The sequence below is a fragment of the Sus scrofa genome, chromosome 15, assembly GCF_054392235.1.
Source record: "Sus scrofa isolate SSC_HxYL_T2T_F1_AM1 chromosome 15, Sscrofa_HxYL_maternal_Yorkshire_Landrace_v2.0, whole genome shotgun sequence".
In the NCBI taxonomy this organism is placed as follows: domain Eukaryota; kingdom Metazoa; phylum Chordata; class Mammalia; order Artiodactyla; family Suidae; genus Sus; species Sus scrofa.
Window position 1 is genome coordinate 63,502,309 of NC_139397.1, and position 17,773 is coordinate 63,520,081.

General features: G+C 41.1%; 1 protein-coding gene across 4 annotated transcripts in view; it reads right to left on the reverse strand.

The window, feature by feature from the left end:
* KCNU1 (potassium calcium-activated channel subfamily U member 1) overlaps positions 1-17,773 on the reverse strand; it is a 610,139-nt gene that overhangs the window by 25,709 nt on the left and 566,657 nt on the right. For all 4 annotated transcript variants that reach the window (XR_014829893.1, XM_085000044.1, XM_085000046.1 and 1 more), the window contains one exon: positions 2,916-3,006. Coding sequence is in view for 3 of the 4 variants with exons in the window: in XM_085000044.1 (XP_084856170.1) it covers positions 2,916-3,006 (91 nt within the window). In the remaining variant the exon portion in view is untranslated. The remainder of the gene's footprint in view (positions 1-2,915; positions 3,007-17,773) is intronic.

The window sequence follows — 17,773 nt, forward strand, 5'->3', positions numbered from 1 at the left end:
TTCATATGGTTCTACCTACTACACTGGACGGATTCAACAGACTCCAGAGTTGAGGAAATTCACCATGAAAAGTGCACAAGATAAATTAGAAGGTTACAAAAATTCCATTTGCGGAGTTCCCATCATGGCTCAGTGGCTAAAGAATCCGACTAGTAACCATGAGGTTGCGGGTTCGGTCCCTGTCCTTGCTCAGTGGGTTAACGATCCGGCGTTGCCGTGAGCTGTGGTGTAGGTTGCAGACATGGCTTGGATCCTGCGTTGCTGTGGCTCTGGCGTAGGCTGGCGGCTACAGGTCTGATTCAGCCCCTAGCCTGGGAACCTCCATATGCCGCGGGAGCGGCCCAAGAAATGGCAAAAAGACAAAAAAAAAAAAAAAAAAAAAAAAGAAAGGAAAAAAATTCCATTTCATCCCAAGTATTTGAAGATGTCCCCATATTCTTATGCATGTGGCCAATTTTTAACATCCCTCTACTTATAAGTTGAAAGCAAAATAATATATGCGACAGATACTTAGATTAAGTTTTCCCCACATTCAAAGAGACTTTTAAGAACACTAAATGTAACTTTTAGAGAGGTATGATAGTCCTATAGGAAACAGTGTAGGCCTCTGTCTGGTTGCTTTCAAGCACTGGTCTTCCTTCATGGTGCTGAGATGGGTAAAATGAGTGCTTATTTTGCATTCTGGTGGGTGTTAGTGTGTGACAATGAACAAATTAGTTAACCTCTTTGACCCTCAATTTCTTTAAGTCTAAATGATTTAAAAATAAATAAAAGTTAATTCTGTTGTGGAAATAAAATAATATACTGAAAGATTAGGGACTGACTCCATAACTGTTGTTCCATAACTATTAATCAAGTCTGAATCTCATTGAATTCCCTGTTTTTCAGAAGTGGACTCTTGGAAGCTGGTAGAGAACTTGATAAATGTATTTTACAAGTACTTCCTGTGGGGAGTGTGTTGTGTGTTCCTGAGCATACTGAAGAGAGAGTATTTCAAAGGATCTTTGGCTGGGTTAAGTGGGTGGGTTAAGTGACAAGCTTCTATGACACAGGGGCTGTTGAAATCTAACAGGATAACTAAGTCACATCTGACATCTCCACAATTTGAGTTTGCCGAATTACAATAGACTGGAAAATGCCCTCTTGCCAAAGGGAATGGCCCTGGGAGGGGGACGAAGCTACTTGTCTGAAGAGCCTTCCTAGGCAGTGATGTGAATCTTAACTAAATCTATTAAATAATTGTCTCTGGCTAATCCGATTAGTTTTAACTTGAATAATGAAGCCTTGAACAGTATTTAATGTAACAGGCCTGAAGTTCAGAAATTGCTCTTCTGAGTCGAACTAAACAATTGGGAACAAGATACATGGCAGAGTGCATTAATGGGCACAGCCAGAGAGGCAATTTCTCTAAAGAACTGTGGCACAAAACTGTCTCCCAATTGAGAAGGATGGTAATTCTCAGGGGAGGGGAGGATGCACTCTTTGTTCAAAGGATCAGATTGACAACTTCTGTTTGACTTTTCTGCAAACTGCACTAAGTTCAACGATGGCTCAAATTTTGCAATCTGGACATTTCTCCTTTATAATCACAGTTTCAAAAGCCATAGAATTTCTTAAAACTAGAAGCCCTTCTATACTTACCAGGAGGCTCCATTGGGGCATTCATCCTAGCCACCTGCCTGCATGCTTAATAAATAGGGTAAAAGATAGTGTCTGTTATTTCCATCTCTTGGAAGCTTCCATCTGCAACCAACCTCTCAACCTTCCTAATGATTTTCCTCCCACTGAAAACATGTTTGGTTTCCTGCTCGACGGATGTTTATTTTGTTTAGTTTAGAATAAGACATAATTGCTAAAATGGTGAGTTTCAGCCACCCTAATAGCTTTCCACTTGATATGACAGCTCTTGACAATTTTGTGCTTCTGATCAAGTGATTGATCATGCCTTTTACAAAAACTCGAACATACTCCGTCAGGATACTGGCGCTGAGCCAGGATTGTGTGTATGAGTGAGTGTGTTTAACAGAAAAAGTGAACTAAACTACTTTTGGAAAGCAAGAAAAATACATAATTATCAATTAACCATAGCTCAAAAAATTACACAAGGTTTTTATAGCATACAGTTAAATTTCCCAACTACTGCTTGCAAGGTCATCACTGAGATTATAATTGAGTTTCCAACTCTAGAACACGAGACGAGATGGGGTTCCAGAAAGTGGATGTCAGAGCCTGGATTAGGGTACAACGCTTTTACACCTTAGCTGCTGACATCGCAATGAGCTGAGCTGGCTGGTCTCCAGGAGGGAACAGAGACAAGCACAGAATTCTCTCTGTAAGGATCACTCACACTGCAGAGGGTGAGAGAAGTGAGATTTTACGAGATACATTCTTGGCTAATGTGTTGAGTGTATGTAAAGTGAGCTTCAAGAAAAAATACTATAGAAAATCCAAACTTTTTAAAAACAACAAATTAAGGAAATGTATATTTATTTCTAAAAAAAGGCAAGACTGCAGAGTTCTTGCAAATAGTGTGCTTCTCTAGTGCATTTAAATGAATTAGATTTACTAGCAAAACAGCCAAGTTTCAGAAGAACATTATTCTGAATAACTGACTCAGCTAAACTATTAAAGGGGGGAAAACCAGAGTGGAAGAATCTGACTAGCTGCTTTAAATCTCAGCCTATTACCTACTTGGTCCTTGTCAAATGCCACACCTATTACCTACTTGGTCCTTGTCAAATGCCACATCTAGGTAAAAGGCTGTACCATTCACATGGCCGGTGAGAGGTGTGTTTTTCCTTCAAAACTCATATTTTACAAAGAGAAAGGGCAGGTATGCTTACGACTAGTGGAAGGATGTAATCTACCCTAAGAGGAGCTTTATTTTACTTGAGATTTGGTACTAGAACACCTACCAGAATCATTTTGTCCAATGGGGTGGCTCTGCACCAGTGAAACATGCCAGTGTTATCAAGGTGGTCTTGTTCCATTTCATACTGAAAAGCCCTAAATATGAAGAATTGGAGAGTTAGCCTGGGAATTCAGGGCCCTGGTAGAAAAAAAGCATGAAGTCAAACTCATTAGAGCCTCAAGCCCAAAAGGAAGTGACAAGGGAAATGACCTTGGGTCTGTGAGTCTCTGGAATAGAGACTCACATCTAAGGGACACCAAAGGCTGAATGTCTTCATAGCTGAAGACGTACTAAAGGCTTTGGGCAGAAGCCAGTAAGAATTGTGTGCGTGTATGTTTCACAGACACACCAGTCTTAGATTAGATGTGCCTTGAAGGTAGTTATTTCTGCTCTTAATTTTGCTACTGACTGAGAGGTGTTTCGTGCACCTGAATACAGAATTTAAAAGGCTGTGAGATCAAATCATGAGTAGTCATCTTTCTCCTTAGCCTGTTTTCCTTTCCACTTCTTCCCATATCTTTCCTTATGGGTCCCTGTTGAAAACAGCCTCACTTATTAAACACTTTGGGCATTCTTAATAGCTTCTGCTGCTGGCCTGAATTTGACTAAAATTTGCTCAAACCTTGGTCTAAGTCTTGCAATGCCCTTCGTGTGATCCTCCGTATTGCAGACAGACACAATGCCTGACATGTCAAATATACGATCACCAAAAGGTTGGAGGCATTTTTGGAAAATCCCACTTAGATTTCAAAGAATGTGTATTTGCTTGTGAGAAAAGAATGGAAACTTTGAAGAACTGCAGAAAGTTTAAGGTTAGAAAGGATCAGTTCCAGTTGAGAGCATCTAGGTATAGGCTGCAAAAATAACCTCAAAATCGCAAGGGCTTAACCCAATACATGTTATTTCTCACCCACACTATGTATTTTATTTGGTGAACAGCTGTCTCTGCTCCACTAAGCCACTCAGAGTCTTAGAGGGACAGAGGCTCTACCACCTGAAGGGCACACCCCTGGAACATGCCCTCCCCAGTCATTAAAGCAAGAGAAGAGAAAGAGCCTTGAGAGACAAGCCCAGGATTTTAACTGCCTTGGCCCAAAGCAACACAGTGAGTCACATTGCTCACATTCATTGGCCAGGAAGGATCACATGGCTTCTGCTGATTTTATGGTGCTGAGGAACATGCAAAGCATCTGAAATACCTAGTGAGCATTTCCGTCTCTTTCAGAGACTTTAAAGCACACTCCTTAGTTTATGGATAAACATCAAAGAGCTAACAGACTGTAGAGCTGACACTTGACAATAATGCTAAGGTTGAGACTACTGGTGCTCACACTTTCTAATTTTCCTTTCCCGCCTTAGTAGATGGGTGGTTTGGTGGGGTCATGCGATTATTTCTGACCAATGAAATGTGAGAAGTGGTGGCTGAAGTTGGGAGGAGTCCCTTCAGGCTCCCTCCTAACCTGCAGAGATGACCAGCCAGAGTGCATGAGGGACTATGTGGAGCCAAGTCCCTTGCCTCCCTGGCCAGTGCTGGACATGTAACACGAACAAGAAATTCATCCTTGTCATGCTAAGCCACTGAGATTTCATGGTTGCTACTACAGCATTACTCCACCTTCTCCTAACACAAATACCTTTTCCAAAATACATGTTCCCTGGGATATTAGCAACTGGAGATGTCCTCAAGAAATGTTTCCTACAGGCAAATAAGTTTTAAAAAACATATACCCTCTTTGAAATTTACCCCACACCTTAGCATATGAAAAGTTTTGAAAGGTCTTGCAAAAGAGATATCCTTTAAAATTTGTATAATCCAGTGTTTCACATACTTGTTTGAGAACAAAACTTCTACTATTTACTTAGGTACTTACTTATTTAAAAACACCTGCTACCACACCTTGAAACACCTTCTCTGTTGTATTATACTATGTCATACTATAGGTAACCAGGAGCTTATGACAGCATTCTCCTGTGAGATTTCACAGTACATCCTGGGAGTAATATGACCTACTGCCCTTTGTGCTGAAGGGTTGGGGGTTTTCCCTGTGAATTAATGGAGCTTGTTATTCAACTCCTGGTCCAAACACTCTGACTCCAACATAACAGGCAATTTTGTTCTCTTTAACCAGGTTAGTTTCTAAACTGCTATCTTAAGTCATAATTTTTCAGACAAAGGAATTTTAAACTTAGATTGACAGGTTAGACCTAAAGCTATAGAATAGAGAGTGGACTCAGGCAGAGAAGCTGGGGTGGGAGGACTGAGGTGCTGGAGAAAGGTTTGGAAAAGGAGAGAGGCTAACTGCTAATGGCATCAGCCAACACCTAGGTGCAATCCTTTATTTTTCTCTCCATTTAAGACCTATCAACAGACTTAGTGGTTTCTAGTCATTGACCTATCCAGAAGATGTCACGTAAGCCTCAAGGTTCAGCCTGACTGAAATGGGTTACTTGTTCAAATTAACATGGCTTTTGGTGGTTTAAATATGCCTAAGTCCTAAGCCCCAACCCAGACTCCTAAAAGCCATCCAGGCTCTAATAAGGGTGATGGCTAGACAGGACCATGGGGACGGCTTCACGCCAAGCTTGTTAAGCAGCATATGCCAGAGACCTGAGTCTGGTTTTAATTTTTATCAGGCTTTGGAGAACTGGCCATATTACTCATTCACAAGACCTTTTTTCTCCATGCATAGTTTCCTAGACACCGTCCCTCAGATACTAACATCATGTACCCAAGGTACCTTCAGGAGGTGGCTTCCTGCTCTCTGCCCTCAGCACCTAAGTCTATGCAACAACTGCCTCTGCTCTTTGTCTGCTCACTTTCATCTGGTCTTTTGCCACTCCCTCTAATTCTCCCTCTCCCCACCCCACCACTCATAGAGTCCTTGGTCTGGAAATTAAATGCCCTTTTGGCAAATGGAAGAGGATTCTTTCCCAAGCACATCTTAACTGGACTCAGAGTAGCAAATAAATCACTATATACTTTTCTATCTTAATAAAAGCATGATCTATGTACACAAGCTGTCATAGACAACATTTTTCTCCATTCTGATGCCATGGAAAACAGATATGCCTTAGAGGAAACACCTGTTGGAGACCTGCATGAAAGAAAAGGCTAGAGGAGACCCACTTCATCATAAAGGCATCCATCTGGTATCCTTGCCAAAGCAAAACCTGATGCAATTTCATTCACCAGCCCTTAACTAAAGCACCCTTCTGCCATATGCCTTCCAAATGACATGATCCTTGCAGAAATATACCTCCCCAAAGAGACTAATAAATCATCCATGAGAATGTACAGCACTAGCAGTCTTAGAATTTGGAAACAAGGATTCTAACATAAAGGCCGATTCTGTTGGAGGAAGAGGCTGAGTCTGCAGGGCATCATCCATTCAGGGCAAAAAAGAAAAGTCACATTCTGACCACAGGGAAAAGCCTCTTGGGCGAGGGGGTTTCTGTGTAAGAGAGCCTGGCAGGAAATGAGGTGGGAGTTATCTCACAGGACCCTCAGCAAAGCATGTTTGGGATGAGGGTGGAATTGGTTCTGATCAAAAGATAGACTTCCTAATGTCCAAGCAAAGTGTGGTACTTCTACCTGGGAGAAACCCAGGTGGCTTTGAACCTTGCAATGTCCTCAGAGTCAGGTCTCAACTTTCACCTTTGGAGCTGATAGGTTGAATGTGCTGGGTGAGATCAGCTTTGCAGCCATCCATCTGCTCATGCAACACATGAAGGAAGCCAGCAGCTTTCTCTGCTGACAGCTGCCTTTCCTCAGACTGCTTTGATAATCATGAAGCAAAAATCTTGTGGGCACAAACTTGACTATGTCCCAGCTAAGGAAGGCAGGCTCTTTCCCCTCTGCTTTCTGGAACCATTCTATAGAGAACTTTCCTTCTCCTGTGCCCATGGCAACTCATCCTGTACAAGTCCTATCACTTAAAGGAAAATATAAACAAGGGCCCTTGCGCCTTTGGCTTCCAATGGTGGCTCTGATGAGACAGAGATCACATCATGCAGGGAAGCCTTCACTAAAAAGGTCTCAGCGCCTGGTCAGGAAGCATGATTTCCAAGAGTGTTAAGTCTGTTGTCATCATCTCCTCCAACAAACAAACTTGATCCCAGTTATTCTTGAGAAGGATCTGCCAATGGGCGAGATTCTCCACTGTTCATAACACCTATCTGAATGTTTGAAAGGCACCTACAGTTCCTCTTCTGTTTTCACGGGCCTCATTTCTGGATGTGTTGAGAAATCCTGGCGTGTGACCATTCCATGTGAAACCTCTTTAAAACTCCACAGGTGGCTTGTCAATTCTTAGAAGAGAGTTTTCTGGCTTGGAGGCAGAATAATATTTTTTTTTTTCACAAGACCTGAGTTGAATAAAAATAACATTTCATAAAGTCTTAGCACAGGGAAGAAGGAAAACTCTCTTGGCCAAGTGTTGGGGAGGAGGGGAGGGGAGTGTTCCTGTGTCCAGGAGCTTCAGTGCCCTTCTTGGTTCAATCTTTGGGAAAATTCATTGCAGCTGCCTCTTGAAAGCCGTGATCAAGTTCTCACCAAAAACGGAGGGAAAATCCTCTGTCCCAGGATGCCTTTAGTGCTGCTGAGGATCCTGTATCCTGCAGGCCCCAGTGGCCTTCTCTCCAAGGACTTTCCATACACATAGCGACGGGGCTGTACAGTTCAGACTTAACCTGGAAATAGTCATTTATCATCGATTCTGACCACCACCTTTAGTGTTCTGGGAAAGGGGACATCATCTAAAACGTGGGAATGTGAGGGAACGCATAATCTCTGTTTCCTCCTCTTTTTCAAGCACACACACATACAGACACCTCTACCCACACACACACATGCTGGAGCCAAACTTCAGAATATGAGTCTTTATGACCACGGCTGTGATTGCATTTTTTAGGGTGTCACCTGGTTGCCATTTACTCTTTATAAAACATTATTTTCACCTGGGAGGGAAACTTATGGCACAAAACAGTAATTTTTTGCAGTCCATTCACCTAGGGACCTGTGCATGAACAAGAAGAAAAGGGCTCCTGTGAGCTGAGAAGCCATCAGGACCAAGAACCATGAAAGGATCTCAGGAAGGTGAAAGGTACGGCCCAGCTCCGGTTAGTAAGGGCTCTGTGAACACATCCTTTTCCATGAGAAGGGAAAAGCAAGCACCAGACTCCGTGCCTCCATCTCCCTCCTCAGCTTGACCAGACCTCCTGGCTGAGACTCCTTTACCAGGTAAAAAGTGAGAAAGTGTGGCACAAATATCTCATAGGACATGACCTATGTTGACTGTAGGCTGGTGATCGCCCAGGCCCCAGGCCCTCTTGGTCGCAGGTGGGAAACCTTAGGGAAGGAGAGAAAGAAGAAGCCCACTGTGGGGCAGCTGGCGTGACTGACGCTTCCGGTTGGCTTAGGACTCCAGTGGCCCAGGACAGGAGACTTTAGTACTGACCCTAGTCAGTCTACTGCCAGAGTCAGGATACTTTGCCCTGCTAATGTGAAAAGCTCCTAGAGATGGGGGAAGAAGTGGGAAGGAAGAATTCAACCTTGTAAGGCTATGCCCAGGAAACCTTCCACCCTTCTCTGTTTATAGGTAAGTTTGGCTGATGTTCAGTGAAAGAAAGGACAGATGGGTGGCCCTGAATCTTCTAAGACAGGGAGTTCCAGTGAATTATATCTTCCAACCTGCTTCTGGTTCCTGTCTTCTAATTCTTCGCAAAGGAAGAGTCCTCATGAAGTCACTGAGGAACTTTAATGGTCAAGAGAGTAGGTATGATTAAAATAAATGTGAAAAGGATGTTTTTAAAAAGAGATGTGTTAAACTTCAGGATATCTTTGTATTTAGTGGAATCTTATGTCACTCTATGTAGGAGAATGTCAAATGTGTTCTCCTGGAGACTCAACCAGCTGTGAGTAGGGCGTTCTGTTTGCCTTTAAATACTGCTTTCCAGATGGAGGCTATCAAATCCATGGCCTCTGTTTTCAACATTTACAATTTAAAATCTCTGCAAAGACATTTTTTTCCACTGTCCCACCTTAGATGCCAGACCCGAGGTCAGAATGGCCCCAGTCCAGGTGAAGACACGAAGAGAACGGTGTTTCTCTTAGATGGAGCATCTGAACTCACATTTGAGCGTCTCTTTGCTAAGTGTTGCTTTATTTCTGATGACACATTCTTTGCAGAGCGCTGTTTTGTGAACGCATTCGTGGAGGCATCACAGAACTTCAAATTATTACCAGACGGAAGATCAAGGAGAGAGATAAAAAAAGACAATTTCCCTCTTCTTCATCATCCCCCAGGTGAACCCTCATTTAAATTCCTTTGTATTTCATGGATATTGCATTTGGGATTTCCTATCATTTCCTACAATGTGAGGACAAATGGGGCATGACCCAGAGCAGTAGGTACCTTTAATAAAGGCTGGAGTTGGCATCCTGGGCGGAAAAGCCCAGGGCACAAGGCCAGAGCCACCTCTCAGGGGATTAAGTTCCTCCCTAACCTTTTCAGCATGAGGTTGTGTTTTCAGGTGCCCTTTCCCACACCTCCCGACACTTTCTAAACACCAAATGACACCGTAAACACAGAAGTTGATCCAAATGAAAAATATTTTGCTCCCTTAGTTTAGGATACAGTCTTCCCTGTTTCAGGGACTAGGACCCGAGCGATTAAGTCAGATACTCTGATACCTTTGAACTTAAAAAAACATATTACAGGAAACAAATGCAAATTTCAAAAGACTTTTGTTTTACTTTGAGGGGCAGGTGTGGAGGTGGGAAGTAGAAATTTGAAATATCTGACCATTGGCTCATTTTTCATTGTACTAATGTACTTTTTAAGGTTTTAAGAGATTGAGCCAGGGTCAGAGAGTAGCATGACAGAAATGCTTTCCTTATGCGGCAGAGTGAGAGGCTTGGCCTTAACAATTACTAATAATCCACCCACCTAAAGAAATTAGGACTGTAAAAAATAGCATCCATCAAAATGCTACAGGGGTGAGTATGCACGTGTGCTGGTGCTTGTGTGTGTGAGAGAGGAAGACAGGGAGGGATACCACATGGAAAGTTACACAAACTGTGCAAAGGAAATAACATAATTGCAGGGTATATGAAGACTACCGGATTTTTTTCCCCTGGAAATAGGGTGTGATTTTTGAAGCTTCTTATCCACATTCCTTAATTTCTCTGAAATTCCTGTTGCTAAATGTCAAAATGGAGACAAATTATTAGAGTGCTGGTGATTATGGATTTCTGGAAACGTTGGAAGGACCTAATGATGTGGCGAGGGCCATGGCCTTTAAAAATCCCCCCACATCTGGAAGCCATCACCAGAGGGAAGCCTGTGGAATGAAGGCATCCTGCATGTTACAACGTTTTACTTGGCACCCATGACCTGTCAAGAAGCGATGGAGATAATGGAGATGGAGACCACTGGAGATTAGTCATGACACCGAGCTCTCCCCAGCTCTGTGTGTTACAGGATGGCTATTTTGAAAAAAGTGGCCTATCTTAATTAAAGGTGAAAAGTTAGAATGAGGGCTCTCTGGTGGGAGGGAAAAGGCTGTGGTTAGTGTTTCATAGTTTCTCATTAACTTTACCCCACATTCCATACATAGCCTCTATAGAATCATACTCATTCTGTTTCCACCAATACGATGCCCGGTAACAAGACAGACTTTCTGCTTGTCACAAAAAAGAAAACGTTGAGCTTTTTTGGTTAGTTTTGTTTTGTTTTCTTGTTTTTTTTTAATTATTTTTTCCCCACTATAGCTGGTTTACAGTGTTCTGTCAATTTTCTACTGTACAGCAATGGCAACCCAGTTACACATATATGTATACATTCTTTTTTCTCACGTTATCATGCATGATAACGTGAGAAAAAAGAATGTTTTCTTGTTTTTTTTCTTTTTGTTTTTAATTTTTATGGCCACATCTGCAGCATATGGAAGTACCTGGGCCAGGGGTCAAATAGCTGCAGCTGCCAGCCTACGCCACAGCCATGGCAACACCAAGTCTGAGCCACATCTACGACTTACACGTCACAGAGACCAGGAATCGAACCTGCATCCTCACAGAGACCATGTTGGGTTATTAATCTGCTGAGCTGCAATGGGAACTATGAGTTAGGTTGTTTTTAGAGATGAGAAGTAAGAGTTGGGGTTTTTAGGTGGGAGACAGGAGTCACAGAGGAAGATGAATTTAACAGGGAAGAGGGTCTTAAGCACTGTTACTGAGATGTTCCCTGTGTTTTAGCTCTTTAAATAAAGATGAGTAAGAACACTAGGAAAGGAGGAAGAATGTCCATATTGTCTGGTCACCTCTAATTTGAAAGTAAGTTTCTACAGCACATCAAGGATTTGACTTTTCTTATGGGTGACCATATAGGTGACACTCATATTTGGATTTCTGGAAGCTGAGACTTGTTGCATCAAGAAACTGCCCAGATGCCCCATCATGAAACACTATTGACTAAGCCCCATCAGGAAAGTTTTGAAAGTCATACACTGCCTTGTCAATATTGTCTACTTAGTTGCAGCCATTTATAGGAGAGAGGGAGAAAGAGACAAAGACATAGACAGAGAAAAAAAAGATTCTACAAACCTTCCTATAATTTAAAAACCACACACACTCACACCCTTTTCGGCAATAAGATTCCTTCTTATGTCCCACCTGAATGTCTCCTGGACTATGGAACCACTGCGTATGCTGATAATCAGATTGTGACTTGCATCTTTCTTGCTATGTCTCATGGCAGGAACAAGATCTCCCCATGGTCCACCACTAGTCATCCAGCAGGTGGGAATGCAAGCAGGTCCCTCATCACTGCACTTGAAGACCAAACGGATGACCCAAAATAATGCACTGTCAAGATTTTCAGCTAGGAAGCTCTGCCTTTTGTAGATTAAAGTGGCATCTGCTTAGAATTATACTGTTACTTAATACAAATATAAGAAATATTTAACTTTCTGGTGAGTCATTTCTGGACTTATTTTGCAAGAATGCAAATTCTTTCCTAGCATCTCTTTCTCTTCCCTATAAAAATCTCCATGGAAGTAGTGGATTTTAAGTTCTGCCTGAGCTCTCATCATTCTGAAAGAATAAAGAAACTACATGTTCTGTGAAATCGTCTTCCAATCGCTTCAATTTGACCATCTGCCAGGAACCCACTCTCTTTCACTCATGATTCCAGGGCAAAAGTCTAACCACACCAAGTTTCAGGTGTCTTAATAATTATTTTATTCTACTCTTTCTTTTTAGCTTCTATTTTTTTGTTTGTTTGTTTCTGTGGGAAATTTAGATTATATAATTGAGGAGATTATATTCTGATTATATAATTGCATTTTATTGGCACTCTTTATTCAAGTGTGTTATGTGAATTACACCTCAATTATATCTCAATAAGTTTTCACTAAAAAATGAACAAAGTTGTCAACAGAAGGGAGAAAGTGAGGTATTCTACTTTCTCTTCTCATAGGGTCAACTACTCCTCCAATTAACTATAACTGTACTGAGTACTGAGGACACGTAGAAACACTGACATTCATAATGATAACTGAATAATCCAGAAGTTAAATTATACTCAATGCTTTCTTCCATAAAGATTCAGGAAAAGTGTCTATGATGTTACTAGGGTTATTTTCCTCTAAAAGTATGTGAACAATAATGAAGCTTAGATAAGTTCTAAGCAAAGCTCTTCAGAATGATTCACTCTAATAAGAGTTTTGACTCACTGAAACTGAAAATACCTTGAAACTATTATATAAATATATATATCATATGATACTGAGATTTATAAATATAAGAGACAATTGACATTCCCTCTCTAAGGATTCCATACGTTTGACGGAGTTCCAAGAGAGCAGAGATTATGTGTATGACCCTGCATCAAGCATAGTGTTTGGCACATGGCAAGTACAGAGGACCTCCACTGAGTTCCCAAGAAATGTCTGTCATCTTACTGATTGGAGGGTGAGTAGCTGGTGAGAGCCATTGATTGTATCTCTAAACTTGACCGGTTGCATTGCTGCACGTTATTGGTTTAAGAAATAATAAGTCCAGGCCATTTCTACTATCAAGAAATTCAAAATCAAAATTAAAATTCAACTTCTTTATTGTTTTCATCTTACATGATGCTAGGGAAATTCACCATCTACTTGTAGGTACATGGTAACTATAGAAAGCTGTGCCCTCATCCCCTACAAACTGGGACAATAATAAATAAAAAATTTTATTTTATTTTTTTTCTTTTTATGGCTGCATTTGAGGCATACGGACGTTCTTGGGCTGGGGTCAAATCTGAGCTGTAGCTGCCAGTCTACACTGTAGCTGCTGGCCTATACCACAGCCACAGCAACACCAAATCGGAGCCACGTCTGTGACCTACACAGTTTGTGACAACACCAATCCTTAACCCACCAAGTGAGGCCAGGGATCAAACCCACATCCTCATAGACACTATGTAGGGTTCTTAATCCACTGAGCCACAAATGGAACTCCACAACAGGTGAATTTTAAAGTAATAAAAATCCACCTGATGAGTACCATAGGATATATACAAGAACAAACCAAGAAATTATCTAAAGCCCCCAAATTCCTGGTGGGGGGAAAGTTCAGGATAGCCGGTTGAATATGACTGTGATTTATTAACAAATTTGATAAATCCTATTTTCCAAGAAATATTCTCTAAATAAACTCTCTTTGACCTAGGAAATGCAAAGAGTAACTGGAGGCAGCATCACCCAGAACGTAATCTATTTTGTGCACTTAAGAATGTGCATTTTGCTATTGCTGGAGTATTCTAAAGAATGTCAATTAGAACAAGTTGACTGATAGTTCTATTCAAACCAACTATATCCTTAATTTTTTCCTGCTAACTTGATCAATTACTGAAAAGGGGGTCATGAAGTCTCCTACTTGGAGACTGGGATCTGTCTATTTCCCCTTTCGATTTTAACAATTTTTTTGCTCCCTGTGTTTTGATGCTCTGTTTTTTGGTACATACACATTTAGAATTATCTTTAAGGCCACTTCTTTATCATTACGTAATGCCCCTCTTTATGCATGATAATTTTCCTTGCTTGGAATCTTCTTTGATTAAAATGAATATATATAGTTATTCAAGCTTGTTTTTTTGGCTGCACCTGTGATTTATGGAAGTTCCAGAGGCCAGGAAATGAATCTGAGCCACAGCTGCAATGTACACCACAGCTTTGGCAATGCCAGTTCCTTAACCCACTATACCAGGCTGGGGATCGAACCCACACTGCAGCAGCAACCCAAGCTGCTGCAGAGGCAGCATCAGATCCTTAACCCAATGTAGCACAGGAGAACTGCTCCACTCTCTTCTTTATTACAGTTTCTGAGAAAAAAAGACCACTGTTAATTCTTACCTTTGCTTCTCCTGAGGTGGGGTTTTTTGTTTTTTGTTTTTTGTTTTGTTTTTTTCCTCCTCTGGCTTCTTTCACAATTATCTCTTCATCTCTGCTTTTTTAGCAGTTTGGATATGATGTGCATAGTTGTAGATATTTTTGTCTTTATTGTACTTGGTATTCTCTGAGCTTTCTGAATCTGTGATTTGTCATTAATTTTGGAAAAGTTCTCAGCCAATATTAACTTCAAGTGTTTCTTATCCATTTTCTCCTTCTCTTCACATTCCAATTAAGCATATATTACTCACTTTGAAATTGTCCTATATTTATTCAATATAGTTCTTTTTTTAAATCCTTCTTGTTTCTCTTTTGGGGGGGTTCCCATTGTGGCTCAGTGGTTATGGACTAGCATCCGTGAGGACGCAGGTTCAATCACTTGCCTTGCTCAGTGGGTTAAGGATCCAGCGCTGCTGTGAGCTGCGGTGTAGGTGGCAGACTCGGCTCGGATCTGGCATTGCTGTGGCTGTGGCTTAGGCTGGGGGCTACAGCTCCGATTTGACCCCTAGCCTGGGAACCCCAATATGTCGTGAGTGCACCCTAAAGAGACAAAAAAAAGATCAGTTTGGGAATTTCCAATGACATGTCTGCAAGCTTACTTATTTTTTTTCTTCAGTTTGTCCAGTCCACAGGTGAGCCTATCAAGATGTTTTTTATTTGCTACAGTGTTTTAAATTTCTAGCATTTCCTTTTGAGTCTTTTTTAGAGATTCCATCTCTCTGTTCATATTACTCATTTGTTTTTTCCACATTGCCTGCCTTTTTCTTTACAACCTTTAACATATCAATCATTCTTATTTTAAATCCCTTAATAATTCCAATGATGACACATCTGAGTCTTATTCTAATACTTGCTTTGTCTCTTCATAGAGTGTTTTTCCTTGCCTTTTAGCGTGCTTTGTAAATATTTTTTCACAGTGGGATATGATGTAATAGATAATAGGGACTAAGGTAAACAGACCCATAGTTTGAGGTTTTATGTTAATCTGGCTAGCAGTTAACACTCTGTTTAATGTTGGCTATAGCTGTAGTTTCCAGAGGCTTCAAATTCCTCTAATGTTCTTGGTTTTGTCTCTTTTATTGCCTTTGGATTTTTCTATGAACTCTTACTTGAATAGTCAGCATTTTGAAGTTCTTTCAACCATAACTCACTCTTGTTCTACTGGAGCCCTGATGCTATGGTAGTAATGTGTGGGAGAAGGGAAGATTATATAATTTGTGATTAAATCTCAGCTTTTCAGGGGCCCTGTATCTTGCAGGTTCAATCTTTAAGAGTGTATTTTATCTCTACCAGTTCCCCTCAGGTGAAATAGGAAAGCCAAAAGAGGATAGAGTGGGAGAAAGGTCATTCTCTCATGTGGGATAAAGCCTTGGAAAAAACACTTTTTCCCTAGAGAGTAGACCTTTGTTATGGAGAATCCTCTGGGTGTATTACAATAGTTCCTCTTCCTCTCCCTCTCCCAAAGTTACTCAGGGAATTTTCCTTGCCTCTTCCCTGTGAGAATTTGGTAGAGTTCCTGGAGGTAAAACCCCCAAAGTGTGAAGTTTCCTCTAAGCCTCTAGTCCCAAGTTTCTCATTCTTCACCTTGACCACACTCAACCTCCAGTAAGTAATAAATATTATTTAAGTATTCCTACCAGTTTATGGCTCCAGTGGCCTTTTCCCCAGGACAGCAGACCTCAACTGTGACTGCAGAGTCTAAGGTGAAGGTTTGCCCTGCAACCTCGCTTCTATGATGGGTGAAAAAAAGCCTTTAATTTTCAGTTTATTCAGTTCTTTCCTGTTGTAAAGGGAGGAGTGATGACCCCAAAGCTCTATGTGTTGGAGCTAAAACTGGAAATTTGGAGCTGTCTTTCCTCATTCTCTATAATACAAGTTTCAGAGGCTGGTTCCTCCATGTCATGGAATCAGGCAGCTCAGTTTTCACATCTCATTCACATCTCAGCCCATCACATCCACCTGTCTAATCTGAGAACTCACCCTTCAGTAATTAAATATACTTTCTTTATGGGTCATTATGATGTGATTTATGACATGTATGTAATTGTCAGAATTACTGTGGGTAATTAAAACATGAAGTGAATGCTGCCAGAGGCTTCAGTCACTCTCGGTGCCCTCATTAAAAATCAAGAGCTGACCAAATTATAAATAGACTGGTTTGCACAAGTTCCCGGCAAAACCTAATTATGAAACTTATCCTTATTCTATCAGAACTCACTCCATTAGTCATGCAAATTCATAAAATGATTAAGTTATTTTATGTGCTGGAATTGTGGAATTAATAATAGAGGTGAGTAACAGTAATTAGACATTACGATGAAACTTTATTATGTCAGGTCATTCTGGGTTATACTGCATCTCTTCTTGACCCTACATGCAACACAACATACACACACACCCCACCACACACACACAAACCTTTAAGACGGCTTAATGAATGCCTTAATGATTTTGGCTGATTTATGATAACTGTTTAAATGAGAGTTAAAACCAGGAGAAGAAAGATTTGCAAATGCTGTATGAGTATTATCCTGGAATTGGTCAGAGAAAGAAATGTGATAATTACCATCGGGGGGATCCTTTCTCTCCAGAAAAGGCAATGCATTACAAGGAGAAAACAGTTACTATGAGGATGTTTCAAGATCTGGCAACTGGAACAGGAGCAAGTGATAATTTAAATTTTGAAGGAGCTTTAGATGATCATGACACATCTCCTCTCCAATTCTATAGATAGTGGCTTTAGTGTAGAGAGTGCCAGTGAATAAGACAGCTAAGCTCCAAGTTTCTCTTTTTTAATGTATGGAAGGTCATGCACTGATGGGGAAACTGGAGAACATCAGAGGTTTCTCAGCATGAGACTGGGTGAGACGACCTCGATGGCAGGTCCATGCTTAGTTTGCAGAGTAAAGAAAAGGTTAAGTCACTGACTGCTCAGCTTGGTGAATCATGGCCTCATCTGTGACAAGAGAGCTGCTATATGGAAACAGACATCACGATGCCTACCCAAAAAAGGCTAAGAACTTTGACTCATTACACCTCTGGGAAGGCAAACATAAATAATATTTATAAACAATAAAGCAGGGAGAAAAGAAGGGAGGGATATAAAAATGGAGAGGGGGAGGGAGAGAGGAAGAAAGAGAAAAAATGAAAAGCCTGCTTTATAGACAGATGTTAACATTCAAGAGTTGCATGTTTACATATTAGTTTGTAGAGGTTAAGCACTGCCAGTGCAGTCGGGTTGAGGATAGAGCTGATAGACACGTTCCTTTGCAGGGCACAATGGGGGAAGCAGAATGTGGAGGAGAGAGAGGCGCAGTTCTTACAGGGATATAGAAATTGGACTCTGAATAACTAATGCACTGTCTTTATCAACTCTCTCCTTGGGTTAAGGGCAGAAAACTTTCTGTGCTGCTAGAGCGTGAGACCTCAGATGAA